Raw genomic sequence first — 23,223 nt, forward strand, 5'->3', positions numbered from 1 at the left:
TCATCATTAACTAACAACAAATTGTTTAAAATCCAGTATCCATTTCTACTCATTTCTATTGTCATTAGTGTTAAAAGAAATGTGAATAGTCTTATGGTCTGTAAGAACTGCAGGATCAATACTAACACTTTCTACAAAGGGAACCATATCCTCTGATATCAACCACAAATCTATACGAGACTACACTGACAAGTCACCATTTTGCCATGTATACATGAGTTTTTGAGGGCTGAAGTTTCTCCAGACATCCACATGTCCTAAGTCATTGCATAACGCAGAAACCACCTTGTTACACACATCATCTTTCACTATTTTAGGAGACCATCAATCTCAGTTTCATCTGGTGCCATATTAAAATGACCCCCAAGAATAATTTAGGCATTCATATATTTAGTCGATAGGTAAACAACCCTTTTTTTTCTAATTCATCAAAAGTAACACGTTTGTGGATCTGCAATCTGCACCATAAATATTAGCTACAATATGTTGGTTATGTGAATCGTCTACGGCAAGTATTTGCCACTTTCTGTCATTATTACTCTCACTTTAAACAATTTTTCCCCCTGAAGTTTCCCTCCTTGAGAAAACCCCTAAAAGAACTAGAACTCTGTGTTTCTTGCAGTAAGTAAAAATCAGACCTTTTTTCTTTCAAAAACAAAAAATAGCCTTTCTTTTGCTTATATTACAGATGTCCCTAACATTAGGAGAAAGTAATGAAAAAGTCAGGATTAGAAAACTCTGTAAAACAACTATATGCCGTACCTTGGCTTACTTATACTGTATAATTAGACCATCAACCCCTGGCCAACCCTCCCAAAACATATAATCAGAAACATATTTTAAAACAAATCATACTAAACAGGTGGAAATAATCAGTTCATATGAAACGGATCCAAAACACCTTCACTTCAATGTAGCGCGCTGACTTTCCTGCTCTCCTGATGCGTCAATCTCTTAAAACAGCAACTTCATCAATGCTCTATTCTGTCTTCTTTCTATCAAATCTGGACTCCGTCCACAAATGCCTTTGCTCCAACATAGTACGCTGTCTTTTCCGCTCTCCTGGCATGCTCCACGTCTGGCCACAACTGCTATCGTTGCTCTGTCAGTAAGCGTCAGATCCTCCTTGAATTGCAACTTGTTAGTCTTCAGGTACTCGCTGTTTTTTGCCACCCTCCAAAGAATATCATTCTCAGAACGTGAAATGAACTGAATGATGACAGGTCTGGCTCGCTGGTTGTCAGTGTTGATCCTGCCCAGTCGATGAACCACATCAACAATGCCTGTGCTGAGTGTTGGGACGACAGCATGACACTCCTCAATAACTCTGGTCTTGACATCCTCTCTCTGGTTCTCTGACAGCCCATAAAGCTGCAAATTCTACCTCCTTCCGTAACGCTCTGCATCGGACAACCTCTCTTCCAAATTTGCAATTTTTTGCTCCCAGATTGTATTGTATTGATTTCATTAACTTGAAGTCCAGAGAGAGAGAGAGAGAGAGAGAGGCCCAGGGGAATATGATGTTATGTTGGGACCTAAATGCAAGGACAGGCTCAGAATCGGACATTATAGATACCCATGCAGTGCTCAATTTTTTTCTACTGGGCCAGTTGCTTCAGATTTTTACTGGCCCCACCAAAATTTTCACTGGCCCCAACACAAAAATGACAAATAGCTGTTTTTACCATCATGGCTTTAAAAAATATGTCCGAAGATAAATATTTTTTACATATCTTATGTTTTTAATACAATGTGCCCCAGGGGCCTGGGTAGCTTAGCGAGTAAAGATGCTGACTACCACCCCTGGAGTCGCGAGTTCGAATCCAGGGTGTGCTGAGTGACTCCAGCCAGGTCTCCTAAGCAACCAAATTGGCCCGGTTGCTAGGGAGGGGAGAGTCACATGGGGTAACCTCCTCGTGGTCGCTATAATGTGGTTCTTGCTCTCTGTGGGGCATGTGGTGAGTTGTGAGTGGATGCCGTGGATAATAACATGAAGCCTCCACACGCGCTACGTCTCCGCAGTAACGCACTCAAAAAGCCATGTGATAACATGCGCGGATTGATGGTCTCAGACGCGGAGGCAACTTAGATTCGTCCTCCACCACCCAGATTGAGGCGAGACACTACGCCACCACGAGGACTTAGAGCGCATTGGGAATTGGGCATTCCAAATTGGGGAGAAAAAGAGGAGAAAAAAAATCAAAAATACAATGTCCCCAAAATTGAATCACATTTATAATTTGCAAGATATGATTTATTCCTTATGGAATCCCATATAAACGGTTTACAGATATAAATTAATAAATACATCATATTAACCTCAGCTGTCCTGCCATTTACACATGAGTTTTTAAGCGAAGAGTTCGGTGGAGGAGATGATGGGTTTTCGGTCACCCGTTTAGTCATGCTGTCATTCAACTTTTGCCCATATGTAGTGTTTTTACAAGAAGGATCAAAGATTATACACAGAGTTAAAGATCTGATTATTGGCTGAGAGAATAGACTTGCTACTAAATCAGTTGTGATGTGTAATGTACAGTAGGTAGATATTAGGCCTAATCTGTGAATTAACAATGTGTATATAACATGAAATCAGACATCCCAAACAAGACCAACACTGACTGATATACAAAGAACAAAAACAAAAATACCTGTATGGTCCAGAAATGAGACATGTAACAGGTGTTTTATGAGGATGATATGAAGTAGACTGTTTCAAATATTCATCTTCAACCTGCAGCTGAACAGCTCTGATAATAATAGCTTAATACCCATAGTGATCTTGCTTCTTTTCATATCAAACGCCATTATAATGTCGAATTAATGTTTACGTTTTGAAACATTACCTAATTAAATGTATTCTAAGCAGCTTGTGATTTCCAGATACGTGTATAACTGGGGTTTAACAAAGTTTATTACGTCTCATTCGGCGCTTCATCTCTAAAGGTGAATTAATGAGAGAAAATGTGTTAGTTTTTTACAGTGGGAATAAAACTAGCGCTCTGTCCCTTTACGAGAGCACATGCATGTTAAACAGTCTACGCTGCACAGAGAGAGATGATGATGAGACATCGATTTTCAGTCCTATAGAAAGAAACTTTCTTGTGTTGCAATGTGTGGATTACTGCTTTTCATCAACATGTAAAAACAAAAAATTTGGGGATTTTGTGCACTGTGAACACTGAATGTGTGGGGATACTTAAAGTATTGCACAAGACATTAAATCCCACTATGAAATTCATTAAGTGGGTTTTTTTTTCCTGCTATTTTCTACACATTGGTAATAGCTGCTGCTAAGACACTTGGAAAAGAGCGAGGACAGTGCTAGGAGAGTGCGCTCGGTGTCTGCACGATCTTGTGCGTGCACACGACTGTGCCTTGGTGCGTCCAGTATATTATGCATTTGCGTGTCTTTGCGAGATAAATATATTCGCGCTCACTCCTCGGTTAGAATACTTTGTTCGCTCTGTGTAATTTTTGTGCTCTCTCGCTTGTTGTTTGCTTGCACTAATGTTATAAATGCAGCACTGGCCCGATCAGGCAAGTGACAGTTCTAGCAACTGGCCCGAATCTTTCTCACACTGGCCCCGGGCCATTGGGCAGTCCTTATTGTCGAGCCCTGCCATGGGAATAACCACATACTGAAAGCTAACACTCATCTAACCCCCACCACTACAACACAGAACAATCTGGACAGTACAGTCAACAAAAACGGTAAGGAGTTGGTGTGTCTCTGTCGAGGCCTGGGTCTGTATATGCTTAATGGTAGGATCCGAGGGGACTCTAGGTCGATTCACATGCTGCTCAGCTCTTGGGGCTAGTGTAGTCGACTATGCCATTACAGACATGGACCCCTTCTACATACGTGCATTCACTGTCAGACCACAGTCTTCCTTATCAGACCACTGTCAAATTAATGTGTTCCTAAAGAAAATCCAACACCATAGAACAGACCTAGGGCCCAGCAACCAGTTCAAACTAAACCCACCATACAAATGGTCCCCAAAACATGAGTCCGAATTCCTTAATGCAATTAGCTCCAAAGAAATGTCCAACCTAATCAATAGATTTCAAATAACACAGTTTAACAAGATTGACGTAAATTCCACAGTACAACAAATAAATGACATTTATCTAAGGTGCTCAAAGCAAACCTACTCTGTACAATCAAGAAAACTAAACTAAAAACTGGGGATGAAATTTGTTTTGATAAAGAATGTAAAATTAAAAGGAAACTACTCAGACAGCTCTCCAACCAAAAACACTGAGAGCCACACAAAGCTGAAACCAGACAAAATTATTGTGAAGCACTCAGGGACTATAAAAATACAATACGCCACACAAAGCAACAACACCTAAACCACACTCTTAATGAAACTGAAGACTCAATAATAATCAGTTCTGGGAAAAATGGTCTGTATATACAACACAGCATACAAATATAAACATAGCCATACAAAACGGAGAATTATGGAAAGGCTATTTTAAAAACTTATTCAAAGAAATTTCTCCAGAAAAAAATCTCACACCTGACCAGAAAAACATGCAAAATAAGATGTCAATTGGAATCTACAATAATAAAAAAAAAAAATAACCAAAACCCTTTAGCCTATCAGATTAGCAGAGAAGAACTGACAGATGCATCCAGAAAGTATTCACAGCGCTTCACTTTTTCCACATTTTGTTATGTTACAGCCTTATTCCAAAATGGATTAAATTCATTATTTTCCTCAAAATCCTACAAACAATACCCCATAATGACAACATGAAAGAAGTTTGTTTGAAATCTTTGCAAATTTATAAAAAAAAAACAAAACCAAAAAAAACACGTGTACATAAGTATTCACAGCCTTTGCTCAATACTTTGTTGAAGCACCTTTTGCACCAATTACAGCCTCAAGTCTTTGAGTATTGCCATTCAGGCCAAAGAGTTCAATCTTTGTTTCTCATGGTCTGAGAGTCCTTCAGGTGCCTTTTGGCAAACTCCAGGTGGGCTGTCATGTGCCTTTTACTGAGGAGTGGTTTCCGTCTGGCCACTCTACCATACAGGCCTGATTGGTGGAATGCTGCAGAGATGGTTGTTCTTCTGGAAGGTTCTCCTCTTTCCACAGAGAAATGCTGGAGCTCTGTCAGAGTGACCATCGGGTTCTTGGTCACCTCCCTAACTAAGGCCCTTCTCCCCCGATCGCTCAGTTTGGCCAGGTGGCCAGCTCTAGGAAGAGTCCTGGTGGTTCCAAACTTCTTCCATTTACGGATGATGGAAGCCACTGTGCTCATTGGGACCTTCAATGCTGCATAAATTTTTCTGTACCCTTCCCGAGATCTGTGCCTCGATACAATCCTGTCTCGGAGGTCTACAGACAATTCCTTGGACTTCATGGCTTGGTTTGTGCTCTGACATGCACTGTTAACTGTGGGACCTTATATAGACAGGTGTGTGCCTTTCCAAATCACGTCCAATCAACTGAATTTACCACAGGTGGACTCCAATCAAGTTGTAGAAACATCTCAAGGATGATCAGTGGAAACAGGATGCACCTGAGCTCAATTTTGAGTGTCATGGCAAAGGCTGTGAATACTTATGTACATGTGATTTTTTTCCGTTTTTTATTTTTAATAGATTTGTAAAGATTTCAAACAAACTTCTTTCATGTTGTCATTATGGGGTATTGTTTGTAGAATTTTGAGGAAAATAATGAATTTAATCCATTTTGGAATAAGGCTGTAACAGAAAAAGTGATGTGCTGTGAATACTTTCCAGATGCACTGTAAGAAACTAAAACCCAGAAAGGCATGTGGTTTAGACAACATTAGAACAGAAATGCTGAAGCACAGCCCTGCAGTAATGCAGGAGGCCTTGTTAAAACTTTTCAGTCTGGTTCTGCAAACTGGCTACTTCCCTGATACCTGGAGTATGGGCTTAATACACCCATTATATAAGAGTGGAGACAAATTCGACCCCAAGAACTACCAAGGCATTTGTGTGAACAGTAATCTGGGGAAGACTTTCTGTTGTATCCTGAATGCCTAGATACAGGCCTTCCTTACCAAGCACAATGTCTTGAGTATGAGTCAGATTGGATTCCTACCAAACCACCACACCACCGACCACATTCACACACTACACACAATAGTTAACCAGCACGTTCATCAAAAAAGCAAAGGCAAAATTTACGCATGTTTTGTTTATTTAAAAAAAGCATTTGATTCCATTTGGCATGATGGTCTATATTATAAAATTCTACAATCCGGCATTGGGGGTAAAATGTACGACACTATCAAATCTATGTATTCGCACAACAGGTGCAGAGTTAAAATTGGCAATAAAAGAACAGAATTCTTCACTCATGGGCGTGGAGTGAGACAGGGCTGCAGTTTGAGTCCAACTCCATTCAACTTTTACATTAATAAGTAGCAGTGCTACTGGAACAATCTGCAACACCCTGTCTTACTCTAAATAATTCAGAAGTTTCTTCTCTATGCAGATGATCTGGTGCTAAAGTCAGCTACTGCACAAGGGCTACAGCAGCACCTGCACCTGCTGGAGAACAACTGTCAGAACTGAGCCCTGACAGTTCATTAAAAAAAAAAATGATGATCTTCCAGAAAAAACCCAGATTACAGGAAACCAGATACACATTCACTCTGGGAAACACTGCAATAGAACACACCCTACACTACGATTACATCGGTCTTAAAATCAGTGCTTCAGGGGGTTTTGGTCTGGCAGTGAATGCACTAGAAGAGAAAGCTAGAAGAGCATTCAATGCTATTAAGGGCAAATTTATCCAAACAGACATTCCTGTAACAATCTGGAGTAAAATCTTTGATAGTATTATTATGCATATTGCTCTGTATGGATGTGAGGTTTGGGGTCCACTCTGTCTGGCAGATTACTCTAGATGGGACAAACACCCCATAGAATCCCTGCATGCAGAATTCTGTAGAAACATTCGAAGTGTTCAGAGAAGAACACCTACTAATGCATGCTGGGCCGAACTATGCAGATACCCCCTAATTATACATATTGCAAAACGACCCCTCAAATTTTGGACACACCTAAATTCAAGTTCCCCTAACATACTGCAACATGAAGCCCTTAAAACCCAAGAGTTGAAGCCTAAAACCAGTCCCCTTTGTCAGCAGGCTCTGAAACTCACAAACCCACTAACAACTAACAAACACCAGTTTCAGACCAGCACTGCTGAACAAAACCAAATCACAATAAACCAAATCATAAAAGAAAGCAAAAATTCATATTTGGACCATTGGGAAAATGAAAGTAAAAACCAAAGCAAATTGGAATGTTATCAGACCCTAAACAGAATGTATAATTTAGCAGAATATCTCCACACGGTAAGAGATCCAAAACAGAGACGGATCCTCACCAAATACAGACTCAGTGATCACAGTCTGGCCATAGAAAAACGCAGACACAGACAAACATGGTTTCCAAAGGAAGAACGAGTCTGTGCTCACTGTGACACTGGTGAGGTCGAGACAGAGACACACTTTCTCCTTCACTGTGAGAAATTGGTGAGAGAGAAATACTTTGACAAACTCTCAAACCTCATGCCACAGTTTTCCAGTTCAGCAGAAACAGATCAAATGCAGGTGTTACAGGGGGAGGACAATCATGCATCAGTTGCAGCTAAATTCATTTTTGAGCTGCACACCCTCAGAAACCAATCACTACCTTAATGTACTTCAGTCACAGTATTTTTATTTTCTTATGTTCATAATGTCTTGTTAAATGCTTATTTTATTTTATATTGTATAGTGTATATTGTTATTATAGTATTTATTTTATTTTATTCATTACCTGGCACCTTATTTTCATTCTATTTTTATTGTTATTTGTTACAGTTTTATTATGATTATTTGTCTTGTCATTATCTGTTTTGTGTTTTAATGCTTTGGCAATATTGTATGTATACACATTCATGCCAATAAAGTACTTTAAAATTGAATTGAAATTGAGAGAGAGAGAGAGAGCAGAGAGAGAGAAAAACACACTAAACATTTTAGACAATGCATTTATTTAGCAAATGCTTTTACTCAACTTGAATCACAAATCAGGAAAAATACAAAAGTGATTTATCTTAATGGAGCCAACAATGAAAGCAGTGCCACAATACCAAATATCAAGCGTAGATCTAAATATAGAACAGAAAGAGAAGAAAAACAAAAACCCCCATGTGAATTTCCAGCAAACTGCTTGAATAAAGATCTCACAGTAATGGAAATATAAAATTTGACAACACAATTGTGTAATTTGCATATTAAAATTGAAGTGATGCATTTACTTTATTGTTACGTAAAATTAACCACATAGGCAACTACTATTAAAACACTTAAATTTAAAAAATATGTCGGTCAATTATATTGCTTGCTTGTAGGATTATTCATTTATTCAGATTCCTTGTTATTTCTCATTTAATGATAATACTAATGTCAGCTCATGCATTATGTTACATGCAAAATCTCATTATTGTCACAATGTGTAATTCACAGTTGCTTCTGTTTTTATCAAAATGAAAGCAATACATAGTTTTGGTATATAAACTCAAAACTAATAATTTCAAAACATCTGATTTACATTTAATTTGTATCCCTAATTACACACGTCTTTCAGTTTAATTTTAACAGTGTGAAAGTATTCATTCATTACAGTATTATTAAATTACTCTGGTGAAATTTAATTTTTTATGTAAATGACTGTATTCTCATCAGGCGGAGAATTTGTAAGGCAAGCCAAAAATGCAACAAGCTGAATTTAATAATCAACATCTCCCACCAAATACTTGAAAATTATACTGATAGAGATCAGAGAGCTCATCCTCCAGGTCAAGCACAGTCATCTCCCTTGGTGTGATATTGCCAATATTCGCAACAATAAAACCCCTAGAAAGCTGTGCATTGTCTCGGTTATCAATACAACAGTAAGCACTCCATATGTGGGTTGGTATATTTAAATTATTTATGTCATCATTTTGATTGTTGTCTGGAACTGCTCCTACAACAACATATGCTCTGTAACCCCTGTTCAAACAGTAATTAGTTATAATGACGGAAAGACGACCTTCCAGAACATTCCACTGGCCTCTGTTGAGTCCTCGGTCCTGTGGTATTGCATTAGTGAGAGCAAATGTAGCATTACAATCTACTTGAGTAGCTGTGTGTTGAACAGGATACAGATGACCTCGGTCCCAATCTTCTCCTAATCGATTGTAATCTGCATAAGAAGCTTGATGGTCATGGTTGAGCTGTTGGATATGGATGGTAGAATGGAGTAAGGACATTTGTTCTTTTGTATTTTTCAGGCTCACAGGTGTGTGAGAGCTAATAAAACAGAAAACTAATTTTCTTCTTGGTTCATGTGTACCAAAAAATACATAAATAAATAAATAAATAAATAGCTACTGTATGTTTTAAACAGTGATGTAAGCTTGAAGTTTGACATTAGTGTGAAGTTTACAAAATGAGAGTGAGAGAGAGAGAGAGTTTAAAGTTTTAAAAGCTTTAAACAGATTAAAACAGCTTTGTTATCTTGACGTTATTGTGAAGTTTAAGGACAGACACACAGACAGACAGAGAGATAGATAGATAAGACAGAAAAGACAGACAGATAGATAGACAGTTGCTATGGTATTCTGGGTGGTCACCAGGGGTGTTGATAGGTGGCTGCTAGGGCATTCCATCTGGTTGCTAGGGAATGGATGCTTTAGCACTTAGCTAGGTGTTGCTAGCATGTTTTAGCACTTAGCTAGGTGTTGCTAGCATATGTGAGCATGTTACTAGCATGTTGCTTTACAGCATAAGTCAGAACAGCCTGAAGGTATGTGATGAATCTGGTGGATGTAGCTTGAATCATCTATAGGAGTTATTACAGGAAAAGTTTTCAGTCTTGAATGGAAGTCAATGGAAATTTAGGCCTACAGACATTTTGTACAGACATCATTCTTTCCATATGGTTCCAAAGTAATTAGCAAAATATAAATTATTCTACAGGAACATTCCTGTCAAAATGTTCTTTTAAAATTACTTTTACATAATATATATATTAACTTATTCACTAGATTAGGAAATATCTAATATTCTGGGCCTGTATACACAGATCTTTATTTTACCAGTAGGAGTTCTCCAAAGAGTTCCTAGCAAAGAGTTTCTGCTTAAAACCTATTTACAAAACTGCTAAGAGCAAGTTTTACTATGGAAATCCAGCACCAAAGAGAAGACAACAGAAAGCAAACTGGACGCAAAAGCAACTGAGCACATTTACATGCACGTTTTTACATTGATAATGCTGAATAAGCCGACAACACGTGTGGTCATGTAAATGCGATAAACGGTTTTCATTTACCGGTGTAAGGTCATAAACGGGATAAAAATAAACCAGTCGACATGGGTAGATTTTTGCCCATTATGCTGATTTTGCGTTGCAAGTAAACACCTTGACCATCGTTCTTACCGACTTATCCAATGTGCGCGTGTGTGCGCATGCCTCTTCAGGGTTTGATGTCAAAAGCAGAGAATAACTAGATTATTTCCAATATCATGTAGTAAACACAGATTTCTTGATTTATCAGATTTTTTGAATAAGCTGATTTTTGAGCGTAATCAGCGTATTGGTAAGGATGTAAACGCGCTCAGTGCTTCTTGCTGAACTTGTACACACAATTAAAGGGAAAATTGGTGATGGCATCACCATTAAGGTAACAAAGATACTGGATACTGGTTTGATCATTTGCAGCATGCATCAGCCTAGAGTCATCACACTGGTTTGATGATTTGTGTCAAAGGACTGAAAGATCATTCTGATAAAAAAAAAATAAAAAAAATCACTTTATGTAAATTTCCATTGTGATCTTGTTTAAAAAACACTTTCAATTCTGGGCCTGTATTCACAAAGATTATTTATCTTACCACTAGTAGTTCTTCAAAGTGTTCCTAGACAAGAGTTTTTGCTTAAAAGCTATTCACATATCTGTTAAGAGCAAGTTTCACTAAGGAAAAATTCAAAATTCTAAGAATGACATCATTTTAGACTAATTATTTTTAGACTTAAGATTAAGTGTGATTCATAAAGGTTCATTAGTGTTAAGATTTGCTCTCAGCGGGGGACCTGTGTAGCTCAACGAGTATTGATGCTGACTACCACCCCTGGAGTCGTGAGTTCAAATCCAGGGTGTGCTGAGTGACTCCAGCCAGGTCTCCTAAGCAACCAAATCGGCCCGGTTGCTAGGGAGTGCAGAGTCACATGGGGTAACCTCCTTACGGTCGCGATTAGTGGTTCTTGCTCTCAATAGGGTGCGTGGTAAGTTGTGCATGGCTCACGAAGAGTAGCATGAGCCTCCACATGCTGTGAGTCTCTGCGGTGTAAGATGTGCGGATTGATTGTCTCAGAAGCGGAGGCAACTGAGTCCTCCAAATTGGGGAGAAAAGGGGATAAAAAAAAAGTGGTATGGTGAAACCATGAACTTTAAAACAAGGACAGAGTGTGTTAGGCTTACATATAATTTTGGCAAATGTGATTAGACGTAGTCAAATCAGTCAACATAATTTTTAAATTGCATCATATTTTTTTATTTTTTTAATGAATATATTGAAAATCATTATTGTGGATGTACAAAAGATTTGACTAAATGGGCCGGCTAAATGTATAAGCTTTCAGAGGGCTGTAAGAACTAATAAATCAAATCAAAATATAAAAATGTAAAAAATCAACGATGAAAATGATCAACAACGAATTCTATTATGATTAGATGGATATCATCGCTGTAGTACAGATAACCTCCATCAGTGATGTCACTTTACAGTAGTGTGGAAAAGCACTTTATATAAAATGTTTGATAGAAGATCATAGTTTTGTGTGGGGTGTCAGCTTTGACAGATTTCTTCTGCTGATAAATTTTGATTAAAATATTGATTTTGATGAAATATTTCTGAAATGTTAAACATTAAATCTTTACCTCTAAATTGAACCGTGGTTAATTGAAACCTTACAGTACATATAATGCAAGTGGCCTAATAAAAATCCATGTTGATGCAATGAAAGGGTTTAGATAAAACCATATACTTTAGGCTAAATGTACTCTAAATGCTAACAGCAGGCTAACTGTAATGGTCCATAACAAAGAGTTTGTTTTAGTAGGATTTAGTGATTTAAATGGTCCTTCTGTATTACAGCTGTGGACAATATTTGTTTTTTTGTTTTTTGATAATGTGAAAGCATATTTTTGCACACAATGCATAGTGTACACTTACCTACTCTATAGACTGTATAGTATGCAAGTACTATACTTGAAACATTTTTGTAGCCTTCAATTTGCACATTCTTTGGAGGGGAATATCAGGCAAGATGTTGGGATAATGTTTTAAAATACCGGAAATTAAAACTGGCTTCCTTAATTGATTAATAAATAAATGTTCACACTTCACAGAGATGTACGGGAGCGAACATTTGTAGTTAAAAAGTATACAAGTATTGTTTTGTTTCTAAAAATAATCAATCATTTGGGTTCAGAAGGACTTTATTTGTCAACTGGAGTCGTGTGGATTATTTTGATGCACCCTAAATATGCATTTTGGACCATCAAAAAATGGAGTACATCCACTTGCATTGTTTAGAGGAGGAGGCCTGAAATGAAATCCTAAAAATCTTAAATTCTGTTTTGATGAAGAAAGAAAATCAGATACATCTTGGATGGCCTGAGGATGAGTAAATTATCAGCAAATTTTCATTTTTGGGTGAACTATTCCTTTAAATGTCCCCTCAGTCAGCACCTAAGAATCAGTCTAAGACTTTGCTGAAAGTTGCTTTTAGCATCTTTATAAGAAGCTCCTACTCTTAAACAAGTCCTACTTTTTGCTAAGAATTTTTTGATACTTAAGTGAACACTTAAGACTATTCTTAAGAGCATTTCTAAGACGTTTTATGCATACGGCCCCAGGCCGTATTCGGCTTGGACTGATTTTTATTAGGCTGCATTATGCTTTATGAACATCATATACCTCAATGTAGGATCATTTGTAAACCACACGCTTAATGTCGTGAATTCATAAAACATGAAATATGCCTATTTTATCAAACATATAAATAAATACTACAGTATGGGAAATTCTCAAATATCATAAATAGTAAGACGGACATGGCTATGTGACTGCACGAGGGTAATGCATTCTTTTCAGCAATTTGCTTTGTAAAAGCGCACTTTGTAAAATGTGTTTCATTATGTGCATTAATGTACATAAGAGTTTCATTCACAGCAGTGGGAGGAGTCTCATTGTACCAGTGATAGTTGGGGGGATGTGCAGCATGTTTGTGCTGTTTGGACAAGCAAAACAATGGATTATTTACGAAGTTTTATAAAAATTGACTAATTTAGAAGAAAACAGCTTGGGTAAGTATCCATGTGCATTTACATTTGGTGTATTTATTTAGCAGATTCTCTTTAAAGGACAAAGGGCGCTTTAACTTCACGTGCGAGACTGCCACGACCGATTAGCTTTGCTTAGTGACGAGTTTCTGTACTACTGTACCTACAACCAATAAACAATACATTTTTCATAGAATGAAAAGAAATTATGTCCAAGAGTGCATCTGGTACTCAAACAATGCCACAGGTGCTTTGGAAAGGGAGCTAGTTACATGAAAAAAAAATGGTGGAAACATAAATCCACATCCAGGTTTAATTTTAATATTAAAAGCCTTTATTATAGGGGCTACATCTTAAAAAAGCACCAATGCGGGGGACCTGGGTAGCTCGGCAAGTAAAGACGCTGACTACCACACTTGGAGTCGCAAGTTTGAATCCAGGGCATGCTGAGTGACTCCAATCAGGCTTCCTAAGCAACCAGTTGGCCCGGTTTCTAGGGTGGGTAGAGTCACGCTGGGTTAACCTCCTCGTGGTCTCTATAATGTGGTTCTTGCTCTCGGTAGGGCACGTGGTGGGTTGTGCGTGGATGCCGCGGAGATTAGCGTGAGCCTCCACACACGCTAGGTCTCCGCGGTAACACGCTCAACAAGCCACGTGATAAGATGCGTGGATTGACTGTCTCAGACGCGGAGGCAACTGAGATTCGTCCTCCGCCACCTGATTGAGGTGAGTCACTACACCACCACGAGGACTTAGAGCGCATTGGGAATGCCAAATTGGAGAGAAAATCAACAACAACAAAAAAAAGCACCAAATGCATATCGGCCCAAACAGGCCTTCATCAGGGTGTCACAAAATGGAGAAACAGGAAGTGACTTAATAGTCTCACCATAATGTTCTACTAAAGGTGCTAGCCATTAGATGCATGAAATTACTGTATTTAACACCAATAATCAAAAACCAATTAAACACTTAGACATGCTAACATTGCAATATAAAGAAAACAGTATACAAAGAGTGTAATGTATGTTCAAATATATAAGTATTTTTTGAACATACATCTCTTTGTATACTGTTTAATCTATGCATTGTTGAAAGTGGTGTGTTTTGAGCACTCTACACTGCACTGAAACTAACTTTGATGAGGAACATGTCGAAGAGGAGGATGAAGTCGATGGTGCAGAGTATCAGAAAAAACCCCATCAGGTTTGTTTATATTTACATATTTTTGTTTCTACAGTCTGTACCACAGTCATTCTTCTCATTTCATCAAGGCTTTTGTATATTGTTTTTAAAATAACCTCAAATTCTCTAACAGAACTCCAAAAAAGAAGCATCCAGTCAAATGAACAAGTTGGCAAGTTGTAAATGTGTATGTAAATGTAAGTTAAAAGCAGTAAATATTAGCATGTCTTAATCATGTGATACCATATTTTAAACCATGTATTTTTTACACCATGGTTTTTTTGTTTGTTTTTTTTTAGGCAATAAAAGGCCAGTGAGACAGAAGATGATTTGTCTTTGTACTGGTAAGTATTAGAAAAGAGTATTATATATATATATAGAACCTCAAATGTAACTAATTAAATGCTTTTTTCAATAGTTCCAGTATATTCTTATAAAAAATTATATCCATCAAATTAGTTTGTATCAGTACAGGAGTAATCCTTTACAATAGCTCTGATCTGCTTAAAAGAAGTGTAACTGACTCAGCCACAACACAAACAGTATCACATTTTGTCACTCTATTCTGTTGCTTTTCACTCTACGTGTAGAACACATACATTACTGCTACTATTTCTCTTAACATGCCACAAACTGATAAAGACTATATGCTCATGGCTGATGTTGTGTGCTTTTTATTTTCAATAGTCAAGAAATCATCGCTGAAGACCCTGAAGAAATGACAGATGTTAATCTTCAGACACCTGTGAAAACCAAACACTGCTTTTCTCCAAACCCTGAAGTAATAAGACTGAACTTCATCCTCCATCAATGACATTGACTGAACTAGTAAGTTGTGAACGTGTATGTAAATGTAACTTAGAGGTAGTACACGTCAGCATGACTTTCCCAGGTTGATACCATGTTTTATACTATGTTTTTGTTTCAAGAAGTATAATACAGTATAACCGGGGGAATCTCAACAGAGGAGGCTGTTTAGCGGATCATGGGAGGCTTTTGCAGCTCCTTGGCTAAAGACGAACTGGCCTGAAGGATTTTTGTACTCTGTAAGTTAATGCACTATATATTTACATGTTTGTGTAGTATATGAGACAGCAGTTAGTGTAATGCTAGTTTACTTACATTTTAACATTTACATTTATTCATTTAGCAGATGTTTTTATCCAAAGTGACTTACAAATGAGGAATACAGCGACAACAATTTGTCTTAAGGCAATAACATGAGCTGCAATACAAAGTTTCAAATTGCTCAGAGAAGTACAAGTAGAGATGAAGTTGAGAGACAGTGGTGAAAGAATGGACTGAGAATGGATAAATGTTTACTTGGATATTTGTTGAATGTGTATTTTTGCTGCTAAAACAAGCCTTGTTTTATTGTTTTGGTAACACTTTACGATAAGGTTCCATTTGTTAACATTAGTTAACATCATTAGTTAACATGAACTAACAATTAACAATGTAATGTTTACAGCATTTATTCATCTTTGTTAATGTTAGTTAATAAAAATACAATTGTTCAGTGTTAGTTCATAGTACATTAACTAATGTTTACAAATGTATTAGTGTATATTTTAATTTGCATTAACTAGTATTAATAAATGCTGTAAAAGTATTGCTCATTGTTTGTTCATGTTAACTAATGTTGTTAAGTAATGTTAACAAATGGAACCTTAGTGTAAAGTATTACTATAGTTTCACTGTTATTGTTTCTGAACCATGATGAGGGGGGAAAAGTGTATATACTAGTGTGGTTGTAGGGGCATTGTTGAGGGCCGGTTTGTGAATGGAGAGCAAGATCAGGAGATGAGAACGGTAAGAATCACACCTGGCAATGATTGTCTCTAACAGTTGTTTGTCATTGCAGTGAGAGTGGAGATGGGCTTTAAGAGCGAGCCAGATGCCAGTGAGGGGAGAGAGAGTTACAAGACACAAGCCGAAAGAGACTGTGTTGATTTGTGTCCGCTGAAAAGCGTGTTTTGGAGTATGTCAGCTGAAAAGCGTGAATTTTGAGATTAAAAATAAACAGACCATTTGAGTTGGATTCGCCGTCTCCCGCTTCCTCCTTTTCCCTAACGTGAAAATTGTTACACTGGTGCTGAAACCCAGGATTAAGAGTGGAAGAATGCTGCCATGGATCCTTCACTTCTGGAGGACATGGTCAAGACCCTCGCCAGCATCCACAAGACACAACATCAGGCCCTCCTTGAGCTGCGCTCCGAACAGGAGCAGTGATTCATTGTGCTCCTCCAGGCCCAAGCGGAGGACCAGCAGATGTTGTGTGTGCTACCGCTTCAACCCCGGACCCCGTGACCGCCCCGCCCCAGGTTCCGCTTGTCAAGATGGGCCCCCTAGACTATCCAGAGGCCTTCTTGGAGCTCTTTGAGCAGATGGCGGGGGCATGCGGATGGCCGAGCACCCAGTGGGTGGTCTGGTTAATTCCACTGCTGTCCGGGAAACCTCCTGGTGTACACTGACTTGAGAAAAGCCATCCTGCAACGGGTTAGCTGGACACTCAAGCATCAGTGCCAGCGCTTCTGCTCCATGACCACTGGTGAGCACGGCCGCCCGTTCGCCTTCTCCCAACAGCTCTGGGATGCCTGCTGAAGGTGGTTGCTGGCTGAGAAACGCGATGTCGGAGCTGTCATCGATCTGGTGGTACTGGAGCAGTTTATTGCTCGATTTCCGAGAGGGATGGAGAGTGGGTCCAGTGTCACCACCCTGTGTCGCTCCAAACGACCATCCAGCTGGCAGAGGACCACATGGTGGCGTATTCGGGAGCCGTCGAGCCCTGAGATCCTTCACTCTCTCTCTCATTCTCTTGTCTCCCCTCCTCCCCCTGCTTTCCGTCCTGTTCCTCCTCCCCAGAAATGGGGAGGAGCCCCTCCCATACGGCTCCTCGTCTCTGGGGATTGCACTACCCGACAGTTTCCCCTGCCCCCCTCCGCTCTCACTCCCAGGGTGGTGGACCCGCTGTCACGGGACCAATGCCCGGTGATGGAGGTGGGGACATTGGTTCGGGTCCCCGACACGCTGCAGGCCGCCCCCAATCGAGCTGGGATGTACCGCATACCTGTGAGTATTAAGGGGGTACATACCAGGCCTTGGTGGATTCAGGTTGCAAGGTGAAGGAAAGGTGTGTGCATGGTGATATCCACGATTATCCTGTAGTGACCGTGACGATTCAGTTTCGGGAACAAAAGCATAGTGTCAAGGCTGCGGTTAGTTCGCGCTAATTTCCACATTATTAAGGGAAATTTGTGCGGATGGGTCCTGTAACAGACATTTCTGTGTGGGATTTGTGATGCGCTGGCTGGGGAGGCGGAGCTGGGGCCATCTACGTCAGTTCCACATCATAACGTAAGGGAGGGGGAAGTCTCTGCTTCCCCAGCCCTTAGAGGATTTCCCACTGGGGACTTCCCTCTGGAGCAGATGCAAGATGAGACTCTTAGGCACGCCTTCGACCAAGTGAGAGTGATTGATGGTCACCGTCTTCAGCCAGACAGTGCACTTGCCTATCCATACTTTTCTATTATAAATGACCGGTTGTATCGAGTGACGCAGGATGCTCAGGCAAGGAAGATATGACCCAGTTATTGATACCGAAGAACCATCAGGAAATGTTATTCTAGATGGCTCATTATAATCTGGTGGCGTGTCACTTAGGGCAGGAAAAGAAGCATCTAATGGCCCTTTTCTATTGGCCGGGCATTCACGGAAATGTTCGCAGATGGTGTGAGGCATGCCGTGAATGTCAGCTGGTGAATCCGCCAGCCACCCCAAGTGCGCCTTTGCACCTGCTTCCAGCAGCCATCACTTCAACACCTTATTCTTGAGTAATCATGCTAAATTGCTAATTTGGAACTAGAAAATCACTTGGCATTATATCAAACACAGTTGAAAGCTATTTGGTTCATTAAATGAAGCTTATCATTGTCTTTGTGTTTGTTTTTGAGTTACCACATTATGCAATAGACTGGCATGTCTTAAGGTCAATATTAGGTCAAAAATGGCAAAAAAGAAACAGCTTTCTCTAGAGGCTCGTCAGTCAATCATTGTTTTGAGGCTATAATGCTTGAAATTGCCAAAAAATTGAAGATTTCATTCAAAGGTGTACACTATAGTCTTCAAAGACAAAGGACAACTGGATCTAACAAGGACAGAAAGAGATGTGGAAGGCCAGATCTACAACTTAACAAGAGGATAAGTACATCAGAGCCTCTAGTTTGAGAAATAGACGCCTCACATGTCCTCAGCTGACAGCTTCATTGAATTCTACCCACTCAACACCAGTTTCATGTACAACAGTAAAGAGAAGACTCAGGGGTGCAGGCCTTATTGGACAAATTGCAAAAAAAAAAAAAAAAAAAAAGGCCACTTTTGAAACAGAAAAAACAAAAAGAAAAGGTTAGAATGGGCAAAGAAACACCGACACTGGACAACAGATAATTGGAAAAGAGTGTTATGGATCTTAACCCCATTGAGCTTTTGTGGGATCAGCTAGACTGTAAGGTGTGTGAGAAGTGCCTGACAAGACAGCCACATCTCTGGCAAGTTCTACAGGAAGTGTGGGGTGAAATGTCACCTGAGTATCTGGACAAACTGACAGCTAGAATGCCAAGGATCTGCAAAGCTGTCATTGCTGCACGTGGGGGATTTTTAGATGAGAACTCTTTGAAGTAGTTTAATTTTTTTTCCAAATTGTAATAGTAATTTTTTACATAATTAATGTCCTGACTATACATTGTGATCAGTTGAATGTCACTTTGGTGAATAAAAGTAACAATTTCTTTCCATAAGAGCAAAATCTGAACATTATTCTAAACTTTTGGCTGCCAGTGTATGTCATAATAATATTCGAATATATTGTTTTTAATGTGGATTGACGACAGTAGGCATGCTTTGGATCATTTGTGAGTAACTCTTAGGGGTTAACAAGTCCTCACGAGGATTTTTAATCTGTCGTTTGTTTAGGAGCTACTTTTAGTGTTATAATGCTTCATGAATTACTCTTAGATGAAAGTCCTAAAATTATGAGTGACATGCCCCTAATTTTTAAGAGTTGCTTCTAAATTTCCATGTTAGGAGCTACTTTTAGCCTTAAGATGTTTTGTGAATATGGGCTCTGATAAACATTCAGACAATAAGCAACACAAGAAAGAACAAAAACACTGATTGATACTGAATCTCACCTCAGGTTCAATTCTCCATGGAATTCCAGCTCTATTGACTTCACCAGTTTCTCTGAATCTGTACGCTGACCAAACAGGAATATGCCAGTTGGTATCATAATATGTCGCAAATCTATCATCTCCCCTATAATCCTGGCAGATTCTTTTATAATTTTCCCCTGGCAGGTTAGTGGGTGTAACCCGACCATTTGGCATCTCCAGAAAGAATTCAGGACAATTTCCTAAAAGGTTCTGCACCAGCCTGCATGAAGCCAGCAGACTGAAGAACAGCAGGACGAGCAGAGACCACAGGAGTTTCATTGTAAACTGCACCAGACGACGATGAGAATGATAATAATGAAGTTTATAAATCTCTCTAAAAGATTATATAAATGTCAGTGAAGAATGAAGCTGATAGGTGACGACTGCACGAGTTACTGTACAGTAAAGGCATCAGAGCTGTAGGTTGGGTTTTAGAAGTGGCACGTGTTTCACATGTTTTAGGGTTTGGCCAACAGGGATTGAACAGGTTTAGCACATTCCACAAATAGTTTTGTGTGTCTGTGTGTGTGTGTGTGTGTGTGCGTGTGTGTGTGTGAGAGAGAGATGTAAGGTAAGGTAGGTAAGCTTTTATCTAGCATAACGTGAACCTAGCATGACAGTTGGTATGTTTTAAAGACATTACACGGCTGCATGATTTCCTCCTTACATGTGAAGACTTTAGGGTTTAGTACATTAGGGTTAGTAAATGGTGAAATAATGTGAGTGGCTCGCAGCGACTTGAAGTGCTGCTGACTCCAGAGGAGGAGACGGCGGGCGAGTTGTGACATACAACGAGAGCGCAGACCGCCTTGGTGGTTGACATATGCTACCGTTGCCGTGTTGTCTTTCCGAACTAACACGTGCTTGCCCTGGATCAACGGCCGAAACCTCCGCAGGGCGAGCAGAATTGCCAACAACTCGAGGCAGTTGATGTGCCAATGCAGTCGCAGGCCAGTCCACAAGCCGGCGGCTGCATGCCCGTTGCAAACAGCGCCCCAGCCCATTTTGGAGGCGTCTGTCGTGACCACGATGCACCTGGAGACCTGCTCTAGGGGAACACCTGCCCATAGAAACGAGAGATCGGTCTAAGGGCTGTAAAGACGGTGACAGACCGGCGTGATGACCATGCGATGTGTCCCGCGGCGCCATGCCCATCTCGGGACTCGAGTCTGAAGCCAGTGCTGAAGCGGTCTCATATGCATCAACCCAAGCGGGGTGGCCACCGCTGAGGATGCCATATGCCCCAGGAGCCTCTGAAAGAGTTTCAGTGGAACTGCTGTTTTCTGTTTGAACGCCTTCAAACAGGCCAGCACCGACTCTGTGCACTCGTTCGTGAGGCACGCTGTCAAAGAGACTGAGTCCAACTCCAAACCGAGGAAAGAGATGCTTTGAACTGGGAGGAGCTTATTCATCTTGGCCGGAGGGACAGGTTTTATCGCACCCTTCTGTAGGAGGGTAGCGATCTCCGCGTGCAAGGTATCAGCGTTTTCGTCCTTCACCTAGGTGAAGTGGATACCGCTGAACCTGGGCGGATGCCTGGTGAACTGAATCGCGTAGCCGAGTCCGACGGTCCGGACCAGCCATCGCGATGGATTGGAAAGTGCAAGCCACGCATCCAAGTTCCGTGCATGAGGGACCAAAGGGACAACCTTGTCGGATGTACCGGCAGGTGGGGCCTCATGGCGGGGCGGAGCTCGAGGTGCCACACCATGTCGTGGCCGTGCTGAGTCTAGGGACATCGAAGCACTTACCTGGCTCCTTGTGACCACCCCCGGAACAGCCTGGGACGGGGGAGGAAGAGGCCGGTCCTCGTAACCCATGGAGACTGTCACATCGGGGGCGGATGTGTGCCACAGCTGGGCGCGCAGGGGCGGGAAGACCGCCGCTGGAGCGCCAATCCTGCAAGGAAAAACCTGTGGACAGTGGTCGTGACGACGACCGTGCACACTGGGTATGTTACCCAGGGAAGGAGGAAACCACTCTTTTGCTGAACTGTTGGGTGCCGCAGCCACTTGAGCATGCGGTGAAATTAAACAAAAAGGCAACAAAAGTTTCTCCACCCGGCCTTCCACCGGGGGATGGAGTGGTCTTCCTACCAGCTCCAGTTGAGTGGGTTTCTCCAACCCTGGGTCGCCCGTCTCAGGGGCGCTTTGATGACCTTTGTGGGTTCTTAGCGGCTGACTGTGAGATGGGTGGCATCTGCTTCCTGTGGTGGGCTCCACGCCGGGGCCGGGCCGAAGGGGCGGGCTGCAGTGGAGCCAGTGCAGTCACCGCAGGGGGACGCCCTTGGTGACGAGCAGACGGGGTGCGGGATCTTGAGCCGTGCCGGTTCAGGATATGCCGGATAGCCTCTGTCTGCTGCTTCACCGTTGAGAACTGCTGGGCAAATCCTCGACGGTGTCGCCAAATAGGCCAGCCTGGGAGATGGGGCAGCTAGGAACCGTGTCTTGTCGGTCTCACCCATCTAGACCAGTTTGTGTCAAAGGTGGCACTCCTGGACCACTAATGTGGACATCGTCCGCCCGAGAGACTGCACCGTGACCTTTGTCACTCGGAGCGTGAGGTCGGTCGCCGAGCGCAGTTCCTGCATCAGATCTGGGGCGGAACTACCCTCATGCAGTTCTTTTAGCGCCTTGGCTTGGTGGACCTGCAGGAGAGCCATGGCGTGCAGGGCAGAGGCGGCTTGTCCAGCACCGCAGTAGGCCTTTGCCATCAGGGACGACGTGAACCTACAGGGCTTGGACGGGAGCTTTGGGCTTCCGCGCCAGGTGGTGGTGCTCTGCGGGCATAGGTGCACCGTGAGCGCCTTATCCATCTGGGGAATCACCGTATAGCTCCTGGCCGCCCCGCCATCGAGGGTAGTGAGGGTGGGGGAACTGAGGAATCGAGACTGGGCAGTAAAAGGTGCCTCCCACGATTTCATCAGCTCCTCGTGCACTTCCAGGAAGAAAGGCACTGGAGCAGGGCGTGGTTGCTTTGAGTGGCACCGCAAGCCCAGGAACCAATCATCAAGCCGCAAGGGTTCAGGGGAGAGCGCAGGGTTCCACTCTAGCCCGATGCTCGCGGCCACCTGGGAAAGCATGTCCGTCATCTCTGCATCAGCCTGTGACTGGGCAATCGTCCCCGAAGGGGGGAGCCCAGCTAAGGCTTCTGCGTCCGACTGGACAAGCCCGCTCTCCGATGCTGCGCTCGAGAGCTCATCAGCTTCGTGGGCTCCGAACAAGAGGCCAAACTCGCCGTGAGACGAGCCGGCGGACTCATCCGGAAGCCCGATCGGGGCAGACAAGAGTGCTGGGGAATGGGAGGTCTGCGGAGGGATACCAGGCAGAGACGATCCCATTGGGGTCCCCAAATCGCCCCCAATGCTAGCTGTGCTGGCCTCAAACCCGTAGGTAGAAGGACTGAGGTGGGGACCGAGGCTTTTCTTACGAAAGCAAGCCGCGACTGCA

At 41.6% G+C, this 23,223-nt stretch overlaps 1 protein-coding gene and 1 long non-coding RNA gene across 2 annotated transcripts; one reads left to right on the plus strand and one right to left on the minus strand.

Annotated features, from left to right (window-relative positions):
* Nucleotides 1–8,084: 8,084 nt before the first annotated feature.
* Nucleotides 8,085–21,756, minus strand: LOC127442121 (endonuclease domain-containing 1 protein-like). Its single transcript, XM_051699928.1, has 2 exons — nt 19,754–21,756; nt 8,085–9,266 (listed from the first exon to the last, which is right to left on the minus strand). Exons 1-2 carry the CDS (start codon nt 20,051–20,053, stop codon nt 8,784–8,786), a joined length of 783 nt encoding a protein of 260 aa, XP_051555888.1. The 5' UTR covers nt 20,054–21,756; the 3' UTR covers nt 8,085–8,783.
* LOC127442607 (uncharacterized) lies at nt 14,634–15,557 on the plus strand. Its single transcript, XR_007897503.1, has 4 exons — nt 14,634–14,761; nt 14,864–14,908; nt 15,252–15,392; nt 15,494–15,557. It is a non-coding gene; the product is annotated as an uncharacterized LOC127442607 (long non-coding RNA).
* Nucleotides 21,757–23,223: the final 1,467 nt, after the last annotated feature.

Source organism: Myxocyprinus asiaticus, chromosome 1 (genome assembly GCF_019703515.2).
Source record: "Myxocyprinus asiaticus isolate MX2 ecotype Aquarium Trade chromosome 1, UBuf_Myxa_2, whole genome shotgun sequence".
Classification (NCBI taxonomy): Eukaryota; Metazoa; Chordata; class Actinopteri; order Cypriniformes; family Catostomidae; genus Myxocyprinus; species Myxocyprinus asiaticus.

Bases quoted from the DNA above. Each gene is read 5' to 3' on its own strand.
- LOC127442121 (XM_051699928.1), bottom strand. From the start codon at position 20,053: ATGAAACTCCTGTGGTCTCTGCTCGTCCTGCTGTTCTTCAGTCTGCTG. The intron at 9,267-19,753 runs GTGAGATTCAGT...CATATCCAACAG, and splicing joins CATGGAGAATTGAACCTGAG to CTCAACCATGACCATCAAGC.